We start from the raw sequence: 11,877 nt of genomic DNA on the forward strand, positions 1-11,877 counted from the left end.
TACACCATTCCGCAATTCCTCCCTCTTAGCCCTAATTTCGTTATATATTTTCGCTGCGCGGCTAGCGTGGTATTTTGCAGCCGACTACAGCGTGGTGCATTATATATATTCGGAGCGGCAACGGAGCAAAATTCTAACGTCGTGAGCTCTTGATAAAGCTTGTGAGGTTACATTTTTCTTCGATCAAAATAGGAATTCAAACTTTAAAGCCACTAAGGTCAAAAAAGACACCGTTGTGCCAGAATTATTTTCGTGGTACCCTAATATTGAAATTATTCCGCGCTGTTTTTCATACAACTGAAACATTATACTATTACTATGATCACGAAAACCACTGTGAAATCCAGTTTTTGTTCCAACCTCTTTACAGACGTTGTAAGGCCGCGTTGTTTCATGCGTAGTAATAGGCAACAAAACGTGCTCGCAAAAAGCATACGACAAGCAAACGATTCCTGCAGCGGCCGCCGCCACACCTGCATGCGGTAAAAACGAGAAATTGAGAAGAACTTAGTACCTCACAATCTGGATCACACACTCGTAAGATTACACGTCATGTGAAACCACAGCCGAAGCAGATATGAAGCCCCACTTATGCCAAGCCGTGCGAACAAGTCACTGTAGGAGTAGCATGTCTGGCTCGTTCTTCGAGGGTCTCGGTGGATTCGACTCCCATCTCACACTTCTAATTTAAAGGAGATGTTCGAGTTGGAAACTTCTGCTAACTCAATCTCGTCATGCGGTTTCGTGACATCAAACAACTCACCGGCCAATTAATGTCCGGCTATGTCACTTGCCAACCACCGTCTGCCACAGGTAAGCTGGTAATTTGCCCCTCACGACGCAAATGCCGGATTTTCTCGAAAATGAAACCTTTAACTCTTTTATTGCGTTTAAAAAAAAGCAATGTCGTTTGGTCACGTGGTATCGTACTCCTCCGAGCAGGTTCGCCGGCTTCCCGCACAGCTTTCTCTTTGTTTCCGTCGTTGGCAGGGATCTGGAGATGGGCATATAGAACAAACACGCACAAACATGGGACCATGCTTGCGCTCTATTTCGGCGAGTAAAGATTTTTTAACTCCCTGTTTATAAAGATGTACGGCACTCACGTGGTAGTGCGCTAGAGGACACGTTATTTACTTCAACCAGGGTCCATCACATTCCGTGTTTGTCATCTGATTAGTGGAAACGCCGGAACCGGAAGTGGATACTACTTCTGCTTCCGGTGCTTCCATCAGTCAGATGACTCGAGGTCACGTGACATAGCGACCCTTTCGATAACGACGCACACTCGGAGTATACGGACCCAGGGCTTCTTTCTGCTAACAGTGTGTGGTCTCTCCGGCCCCATTTGTATGAGCTCTTCGACATGTAACCTAACGATATGAAGGGAGCAATTATCTGGTCTAACGTGTGCCCCGAGGGCATGTGTGTAGCCCGCGAGTGACTTGCGGAACAACTAGTGCTGGTTAGGGTAATCGGTTATGTCTCATACGTTTTTCAAAAACGTTTATTTATCTAAAGAGCGCCTGTGCCCTTGCGGCTACTGGGCGCAAAGGACCATTGTCGTAAACGAATAAGGGATGAATTTGTTGGTCGCTGTTCACAGTCTGGTCGCCATGGCTTCGAGTATTTCGACGATGTGCTCGTAGAGGAAGATGATGAGCCCATGCCCCGTACCGAGACGCAGCATTTTTGGTGCGAGACCCTTGTAAAGCGCAAAGAAGCCTTCTTCGCGCACGACCAACTTGAAGCTCTGCCAGCACGTCTTGTACTTGGCCTCACCCGGCACGGGCTGCAGACCCTGGATACGGCTCTTGACCACGTCCCAGGGGATGTTGAAGCACGTGGCTACGCAGCCGCTGAAGAGACCAGTGCCAACCTGCGCGTTAACGTTGTCCTTATGAGAAAAGGTGTGGGCACTTGAAGCTCGGTAATAAGTGTCGAAACAGAGAGCTGTCCAGTAAGTTTATTGTCGAAGAGTAGGTAGGGTGGAAGGTGGGGGGGGGGGGGGATATTACAGTTGCTACCAATCGAACTTGAAAAGCTAAGTGCAAAGATGAGCGATCAGCGGCAAATAAGATACAAAATATCCGCCCTAGTATACAAACGGGGTGGTATCAGGACTCTTCGCCTAAATACGATGACTTTCCGATGTTAGGTAATGCAGACCGCCCTGTCACTACGGTGGTGCGACTAAGAAACCGTCATTATGTCCACCTACGTCGCTACACATTGGCAGAGGTCAGTTCGCCAAATTGAGTCGAACGTTCGGAGGCGACCACATGAAGAACAACCGAGCTCTATAGCAGCTGTAAAGAAGAGGCGGTTTTAAAAGAAACTTTAGGCGCCACGTACTATGAGAAAATCCCGGGTTACCTTTCGCCCGTCTCCAGCAGACATTTGTGTTGAATTTGTGTGCATTGCAGGGCTCCGAGCAGTAGCGATCGTAGAGATTCGAACAGTGCGGTACCAGTCGCCGGTGAACACTGATGGCATTTATTTGACTAAAGGAAGTCTGCAAGTGACCAACTAATAATCAGTTTGATTAGCACTGATTTTTAAGTTGGTTTGAAAAATGTGTACCTGCAAGGCTCAGTCTGAAAAGACTGGGCCTTGCAGGTAGACACTTTTCACGCACGTCTCTTGCAAAATCGATTTGTGACCCCTTAATGTCGCTTCTTGTCTTTGCTTTGGCGTACAGAAGCTCCATTTCCGGTACTACTATCTCTTTGGTAGCCGGAGGCCTTGTTTTGTATAAATGCAAGCTAACTCTAATTTGTCCTTCGTTTCCCGAGAGGGAAATTAAGGACAAATTGGGGTTGGCCTTTTCAAGTAGGATAGCAGTTATAAAAGTCAATATTTTTTCATGCGATACTCCTTCGATATGGCAACATTGCTCTTTTAACCTGGTCTCTGTCCACTACCTTATAATATTGCATTACAGCAAAAAAAAAAAAAAAAATCAAATTATGGGCAAGCACTAGGGGGGGGGGGGCATATATTATTTGCACCCGCTATAATGCATAACCAGCAAAACAGGTGCTGGTGACACCTGTCAGCACCTCGTTTCAAAGAGGATGCCTCAACACATACATACATACATACATACATACATACATACATACATACATACATACATACATACATACATACATACATACATACATACATACATACATACATACATACATACATACATACATACATACATACATACATACATACATACATACATACATACATACATACATACATACATACATACATACATACATACATACATACATACATACATACATACATACATACATACATACATACATACATATTAAAACCCTACATCCCTTATGGGTACCCTCGCTCTCAACTCTGGCAGTGCTGCAGAGGTTAGGCAGTGGAAAGGGAAATAGACAGGCCTTTGTCTCCGTACCATGGAAAGTTATCTGCTCGTTGTTCAGGCTGTACTTGTGCAGAGGCGAAGAGGCAAACCTCGAAATACGGTGCACAGTCGTCAGTGCCTAAGTAGCGCACTTCACATTGCGTGGTCAAGACAGTCTCTCCCTTTTTTTCCTGCTTCGCTGACAAAAAAAAAAAAAAAGCCATTTTCGTCGAAAACATAGATGGCATAAGTTAGATAAATTTCCTTAGTTAGCCTCCAGTGTGCAGTGACGTCAGAGAGGCCTTCTTCATGCATATGAAAGAAATCGAACTGTGCTATATATCTGCCTGATTATCATGTGAGCCTTGGTTTTGCATGCGCTAATGCACTTTCATTATTCAAGAAAGACGATATAAAAATACAGGCGGAAAATGAAACAAGAAAGGCTCACCGACATCATCAGCGATGAAAAAAGAGTTTTCAACCGGAGTGAAAGGAAAATAATGTCAGACACACTACGCGAAAGGCTCGATGCAACTGCGACAGGAATCCTTAATTCCTTGCCGAAGTACCCTATCGAGGTTTTCCTATAGTGAACGTTATCTGTTCATTCGCCTTCTCAGCTTTTCCTTGTTCTTCAAACGTCACTCGGAAACTTGGTGCAACTATCTCCCATTGCTATATAGGTACACGCAGTGTGGACTTTTAAATGCATAGAGGCAATTTTATTGTTCTTGTGTACTGAATATTCGACGCGTGGTGTTACATAAGAAAATTCTGAAAGTGCGGATACAAAGTTATCACGAAGAGAGAAAATCTGCCATAGGCAAGCCCTAGAATCAATGAGGAAGTGAATGAGTGAAAGCGGTTGCAAAGCAAAGCTCTACAGCTGTACTAAAATCTTCGCGTTTCAGTTTAAATTATCCCTGTACCAGGCATGAAGCAAGTCCTAGGGGGTAACCTGGAGAGCCCTACAGGACTTACCCGCTCCCTCGTAAAAAAAAAAAAAAAAAAAAAAAAAAAAAAAAAAAAATGATTTTAATTTCAAGTACGAAGTTTCATGTAAATCAGTGCAGCTTTGCTCTGTAGTCGCGTAGCTGAGCTTTGGTGGATGCTAATGACTTATTACTCCCGTATCACAAATATTCTCCCCTTTTTGGGGAACATTATTATCTACGCTTAAGAGGAGCGCAAGGGAAGGAGGAGCAAATCGCCGAGCAGTGCTTAGCGCTACGTTCTCCTCGGAGAACGTTCTAGGTAAACAGCTCAGAAAGGACTTAGAATCTCAATTTATGCATTTTAAAAGTTCCAGCGGCAACTCGAGTTTCTGTGCAATAAAATCGCAGTTTGTTACAGAGTCACTATAAGGATCCACCAGTCGGATTTTACTGTCGAAAAACTTTTTGAAAACACCCTTTTTAGCGCCGAGATGTCAACATAACCCTCTGTTGTTAACAGAAAAACGTGGGTTCTTGGTGCCAAAATAATGTCCTTTGTAATAGGCTTAATATTCATTAGAGGCACACTGCTTGCATCGTCGATGGTGGTTGCGCTCGCTGTTTCCAAAATTACACTGGCAAGTATTGTGCCTACCTTGTAGAGGTCGTGCTGGCGTCGATTCTTGAACTCCGGCGAGATTTCTTTAAGCTTTCCGTATATAGTGAAGTAGAACATCACGAAGACGCCATGCCGGAAAAGATTCGAGGTCAGTCCCAAGCTGAGCCCGTTGCGGCCGAAGCCTTGAGTGCGATAGATTTGGCGAGCCAGCGAGTAAGCGCTGGGCTGAGCCGTCACCAGGGTGCGGTCGGTCTGTAATCGGACCTGTGAGCATAAGAGACATAATTGTTGAGCTAAAGGGCATAAAAGAAGCGCTTCCGTACGTATTGAAGATTAATTCTTAAAAATAATAGGCGTGTTCGCTTGAAGGACAAAAGCGAACACAAGAATGGCCTCGTGCCATATAGTGTTGACATGCTCTTCGGGATAATTATCTTAACACACATGATTCAGGGATTGTCCGACCTATATAAGTGGTGGGTTTCTTTTTTCTATTGTAATAAGTTTACCTCGTTGTAATATTGTATGAAGGATACTGCATGTACTAGTTGTTCCTTTAGCAAGCAACTGTTAAGTCAACCTAAGTACGTTTTAATTGATTTCATATATATTGAGGAAAAAAACATAGTCTTAAAGGCTTCTTTGTTCATTCATAACAGACACAACGGCTGCCAAATCGGTATAATATTCATTTTAGCCTATTTTCTCATACTGCATGCATCATTTTTCGACTCCAGACTTTTGAAACCAATCTCGCCCAATGTTCGACTCTCGAAGCGCACGAGAGAGGTAGTGAAACTAGAAACACTAAAGACAAAAAAGGGGAAGCATCTTTCACGTATGCAAAACATGGTGCGTGAAAGATGCTTCCACGTAGCTTCATGTAGCATTTTTGCCCACCTCCTCCCTTCTTGTGTTCTTAAACTTTATCAAAATAACTTATTCTAGAAATCACGATAACATCGTAGACAAAAAAAGCTGGCCGCTGCGCCTGTCTCACGTGTGTAATGCATGTGCGCATGCTCCAACTTTCTTGTGCATGTCCGTGGGCGTAAAGATAGCTAGATATATAAAGATAGCATTTTTGAGTAATTCGAGAGCCCCGACGGGAAGCATGGGAATTGTGAATAAACTAGACGCCCCTTCTTTACAGCATGCAAAGCAGTAGCGTTCGACAGCCCTGCGCTCACCTTAACGACCTCGAAAGGGTTAACAGCGACGCCCTCTATGGCCCCCGCCAGGAAGCCCGAGATGAGGTTGTTGGGAACGAGTGACATGTGAGGCGACAGGAGACGCTTAGTCTGCTCGTAGACCATGAAGCGCAGGGCCATCTTGGGAGTCTCCACCACGAGCACGGGCACGACGCCCTTGTAGATGGACAGGAAGCCTTCAGCCTTGGTCATGCGCCGGAAGCAGTCGGCGATCGACTTGTACCGGTTCGGGTCGTCGGCCGACTGCATCTGCAGTCGCGTCTTGACGACGTCCAAAGGGTGGTTCACGCAGACCTCGATGAAGCCTGCCACAGCACCCGATGCAAACTGGACGGCTGCTTTGTGGTGGTGGCCCAGCTGGCGTTGGCCTCCGGGGGAACCGGACATCTTGCCAATGACAGGTGTCTACTTAGCCGTTGACTCTAATGACCTGCAGGACGCCCCCAAACAAAGTCGATTCTCTCCCTGCCCGTGCCCCTTGTGCAATCTGCTTTGCTGGATCAAATATGCACCAAGATGTCGTCATTTCTTCCAGGCATTGGCAATCTGACCACCACCGCTGAGCTCCCAACCTGAGCCTCAGATGCGGACGATCAAGGGTTTGCTGTGGACTTCCGTGATGGATGGCTGGCGTGGCACATACTGATCTGGAACTGAATAAGAAATAATTAGGCTATTCGTATTTTCCTTTGGCGTTCTAGATCATCCTAATTCGAAAGCCCCTGTGCATCTTCGGCGTCTCGAAACCTGACCAGTATTAGCTGAATAAATAAATTAGCATGAAATTAAATGTTATCCTTCTTTTCCTGGCCACCCGCCAAGAACACTGTCTCAGGTATGTGTAATTTAGAGACTACTCCCCGAGGAACCTTGGGTGCATGGTAGCTTGGGGTCTTTGGGCACTGTAGTATACCGTTCGCTGGCCTTTCATAATCGATACTTTTTGAAAGACCGAAATATATGCGCAACGCGAAGAAGCCTGAAAGATTATGGTTCTGATATATCTACTTTTCGATATATAATAGTCATGTATTACTACGAGCACGGGCACAGTGCCCTCAGGACGAGACCTTGAAAGGAAGACTGTTTCGTGCACAGTAACCCTCTCTCTACGCGTCTACCTATAGTGATGAGGCCAATCGCAAGTCTCCCTCGAAGCTTTAGGAGTAGCGCTATCACCCATGATTTTTGTAGGCACGCGTTTTTTCGCGTATGGCGTAGCAGTATGGGTCGGAGAAGGATCGGGTGGTTTGAAAATGCAAGAAAAACTGCAACGATCGAGCCCTGCACGGATGAGTCGCGAAGGTATGTAGAGAAATATATCGATAATAGCGCACCAGAAACTCGAACCTTCTCCTGGTCAAATAGAGACCAACAGGGCGGGAAAGACACCCATACTACATGTAGATAGAATTGAATTTTGTATCTCAAAAAGGAAAGAGAAAATTATGCGATTAAACACGTACAAGCGTATTGGCAAAATATCACACTTGGCATCACGCACGATCCTTAAGTCAAGTGGAACCAAGAAGATATAGACCCGATCAGGAAAACGCACAAACGTGCGTCGCATGTACTGCCATGTAGTTCGAATAGCAAATCCAGAGCCGTATAGAAATACACAGCGCTTTATAGGAAATGACAACAGCGCACCAGACCGCGCCGATGAGAAGGCTTGCTGATGAGAAGGCTTGCTCTGACACTCAGATGAAAGACGGTATTACACAACATGGGAGTATGTGCTGGCGACTAAGTAGAAACAAAGGCAAGCATACCAGGATATTACGAGACAATATATATAACCTCACCGATCTCATGCACCATGAATAACACAAAGGAGGACACAACGGAAGTATTTAGAAAAAATAAATAAAAATAGGAGGAGCAGACGCGATAGCGTGCGTTCGTTTGTCTCTACGTTTTAGCTACGATGAGTACGGCGCAGTGGCTTAACAGTTTTTAATTTTTATCGTTTCTAATATTTTATTTATGTTTATATTCTTGTGTTCAAATATTTTTATTTAAATTTTATTAATACTTATGGCTAACCAATATATATTATGGTTTTAGCATTACCGATCAGTAACCAGTTTAACTTCCATTACGTAGCACTTATCGATCAACTACAGGTTTCCCTGCCACATTCCGAGCACTTCCGACAACTCCCGGCAACACCCGAGCCGAACCTTGGGTATGGCGCTTCTTTACGATCGAATAAGCTGTATATGCGTTATGTAATATGGCAAAGAGGGTGGAATAGTGAGCACGGGGGCTGCAGATATTGCCGCCGTATATAGGCGCCATGTTCTCGGATAGCTGCGGTTAAAAGCGACATAAGAACGCGTGTTACTACACCGACGAAAGACAAAAGAGGTGTAAGGAAGTGGCAGCGCACTGGCAAGCGCCACGACCAGCACGCTTATAGTGATCAAATCCCCAACAGGCAAGTAAAAGTTACATTACGGATATCAGGGTAAAAATGAGGCGAAGGTTTGGTATACAAAATGTCGGCGCGTGTCCACTCTCTCCGCAGTCATGTACACGTTGCCATCCAAAATCTTGTGCGGTGGTCCCCGCAGGAGGAGAAAGTGTCGACAGAGGAAGTGTTATCAGTCATAGGTAAAAACTAACATTGCGGAATAAGTAGAGGACCCTGCCTTCAAGGGCGCGGAAGTAATAAAGAGACAATTAAAAGCAAACCGTTACCCAAGCCAACTGCACCCGACCATTTGAGAGAACAAATGCCAACTTTGCAAAGTATATCCCAATACATGCTCCATTCTTTGTATACCAGGAGTACGAGCACATCACCACACTGTAACCGACCGGTCTGGAACTCTAAAACATGACAACCTGGTTGGTATACATAGCTGACGGCAAAATCCATAGAGGTCGTAGACCTAGGTGCCCTAGCCAGCAATATTTCGTCCTTAATAAACGTTTTTCTCTTTCTCAATTCATTAACAAGGAGAGAACTGCGAACAGCCAAGGGGAGGAGTACTGACACTCAGCAGATACTGAGAAAATTAGGGACGCTTCAACATATCTCTACTTTTTTCTTTTGTATTGTGTGCTGCTTGGAAGAACCATAACTGTATTTACTAATCAGGAACTGTACTTTGAAAGTTTCTCTCTCTCTCTCTCTCTCTCTCTTTTTTTTTTTTGTTAGGGATATGCAGCCAAGGGGAGGAGTACTGACACTCAGCAGATACTGAGAAAATTAGGAACGCTTCAACATATTTCTACTTTCTTCTTTTGTATTGTGTGCTGCTTGGAAGAACCATAACTGTATTTACTAATCAGGAACTGTACTTTGAAAGTTTCTCTCTCTCTCTCTCTCTCTCTCTCTCTCTCTCTCTCTCTCTCTCTCTCTCTCTCTCTCTCTTTTTTTTTTTTGTTAGGGATATGCAGGGCAGGGCAGAAAAAGAAGAAGCAAACAATGAGTACACATGAAGCGTGAGAGCAAAGAAATAAAAGCACCGTGAGAGACTAACTTTCCCGAGGCCAATACCTGCAGTCTAAAACACTACAAAGAGAAAGTGTCCTGCGAACGTGTGCGAGTTTCTGGCTGGTGAGGTCATACCAGCGACAACTAAGAGCTGTTCATTCAGTATTCATGATTTTGCTTGTTCTACTGGTGGTACTTGACGGACTAAACCGTTATCGGCCTGCTCTCGTATCACGCAGCTTCTCAGAACTTGGCACAACACTTATCACGAGAGGAAGGTCTATCTTCCGCGTCAGTGGTGTGCAAGGCCGTCTAGTTGGCGGTTGCATAATCCGGATGACGTTCATTATGCTAAACGGTTCTCAGCCGTCTCACGTCGTGGCCAGCTCTATCGACGACACGTCACAGCGGACAGCGTGCGATAAAGATGATGCTGACCTTATCCTCGTGGCACAAGATAAGGTCCGACGCCAGACAGGATCCTTTGCGTGATGTTATCTATTCCCTCTTGGTACCTGAACGGAATTTTATTATTTCACAGTATATATATACTCTATACTTGAGGTAAACCGCATAGAGACATCGAAAGCGTGCAGAGAAAAAAAAAAAAAAAGTCGACAATATTCTTGATCTTGACTTTTTCTTTTTTTTTTTTTTTATAATTGCGACCGCAGTGGCTGTTGTTTTCTAAGAGTATTGATTTCCACGAGCAAGATAAGGCAACAGACGCACATGGACGTCAATGTTTGAAACGTTTGAGCGCGGAAAGAAAGGTTCTTCGTTAATAACGATTCTATCGTATTGTTTAGGGATCGCACCAATAAGCCATAATTAAACGACAAGAGCTTTAAGTTTTGTTACTCTCCCGTATTATTGGATGCTCAGAGGTTTAAATACTGGAACTTTTCACCGGCCATATGCTGCCAGCATGGTCACCCTTCGAAGCATGTGTTATATGCCTCGCTCTCATAACGAGTATAAGTTTATTCGTATAGTTTACACCTGCGATGTACCTGTATAGATTCGTCAGATCGAAGCAGCCCGACTAAATAGCAGAGCACCTGTTGTCATTACTAAAAATTACTAGTTCACCATTACTAGTTCATGCCTGTCCCTATAGGGAGTGACAGAATAGCTTGCTTTTTTACCCATCCGCATTACGTGAGAAATGCCTGGTAGGACCTGTACAGGCAGGATAAAAGTAAAGAAGAGGGGCCTCTCTTCTCACGCGGGCACCTCGACCAGGCTGAACAATTGCTGGTTGTTCAAAGCTGGCCTCATACTTCGCTGCTAACCCTAAAACATTCCTGCTATCATCCGAATAGAGCAGAGTGAGCCACAATGTCTTTCTTTTGTCTTAAGCCAGCCACCTCTTTTGGTTCAGTTCGATTTCTCAAGGTCACGAGGAACTTTCGTTCTCGGCCTCCAACTATTACGTTTTTCATCTGTTAATATCTCCTCTGATACTTCAAGAGAAGACTATGGGATGGCAGTCTATAGTGGGGTAATTCTTTTTAACTCCGTTATTTCTATCATAACTACAGCTAACGTCAAGTTTGCTAAAATTTTTCTTCAGAAAGTTAGACAGATTTACAGGTATACAGACAATCATTGTTTAAAGATCGATCAGTCGCACCCTGCGCGTTCTTAAACAGACGTCTTGCGTTCATTCCTGACTGTCATGAGTGAGTCTGGATAGGGACAATTGCAGAGACTCTGCTCAAGTGGCAGCTAGACAGACAAGGAGGGTGTGGTCTTTTCTCTGCGCGCATCATTCCTCCCCATATTTTGAGCCTCGTTTGCATCGGTAAAATCCAATTGCCATCCGCGTTGCACGACTGCCTCGTTAACGCTTTTATCCTCGGCGGCGTTCGGGGCACTCATGCACTCCCATCGCCCTTTCCGGGAAATAACGCGCGCCGACTCAAGGGCAGGGTAGAAGCTCTTTGCGAAAAAGCGAAGCACAAACCTGTTTAGGGAGGAGAGCGTTGGCCCCCTCTCCTATACATTGCCGCACCGCAAGCAGCGAGGTCGAGGTAGTGTAGACATAGTACGCTCGAGACCACTCGGCAGTTCGGGGGAGCGCAGTAGGTCACACCTGGGCCGCCTGGCAGTGACGCTTTTCAAGCTGTCACTGGCACCACTTCGTTTGCCGCAGTCGCCGCTGCAACGGCAATTGTGCTGCCGCTGCGCGATGTCATCATGGCACAAAAAGATGATTTGACCGAGAAAGATGACGTTTTAACAGATAGGCGACAGCGAAATAATCTGTGTAGACGATA

The 11,877-nt window shown here is 45.0% G+C and overlaps 1 protein-coding gene across 1 annotated transcript; it reads right to left on the reverse strand.

The window, feature by feature from the left end:
- Positions 1-1,489: 1,489 nt before the first annotated feature.
- LOC146191085 (mitochondrial 2-oxodicarboxylate carrier-like) lies at positions 1,490-6,894 on the reverse strand. The gene is made up of 3 exons (XM_084601562.1): positions 6,127-6,894; positions 4,973-5,200; positions 1,490-1,879 (listed from the first exon to the last, which is right to left on the reverse strand). Exons 1-3 carry the CDS (start codon positions 6,532-6,534, stop codon positions 1,601-1,603), a joined length of 915 nt encoding a protein of 304 aa, XP_084457688.1. The 5' UTR covers positions 6,535-6,894; the 3' UTR covers positions 1,490-1,600.
- Between the last annotated feature and the right edge of the window lie 4,983 nt (positions 6,895-11,877).

The sequence above is a fragment of the Amblyomma maculatum genome, chromosome 4, assembly GCF_055883805.1.
Source record: "Amblyomma maculatum isolate TAMU_Amacu chromosome 4, ASM5588380v1, whole genome shotgun sequence".
Lineage (NCBI taxonomy): Eukaryota > Metazoa > Arthropoda > Arachnida > Ixodida > Ixodidae > Amblyomma > Amblyomma maculatum.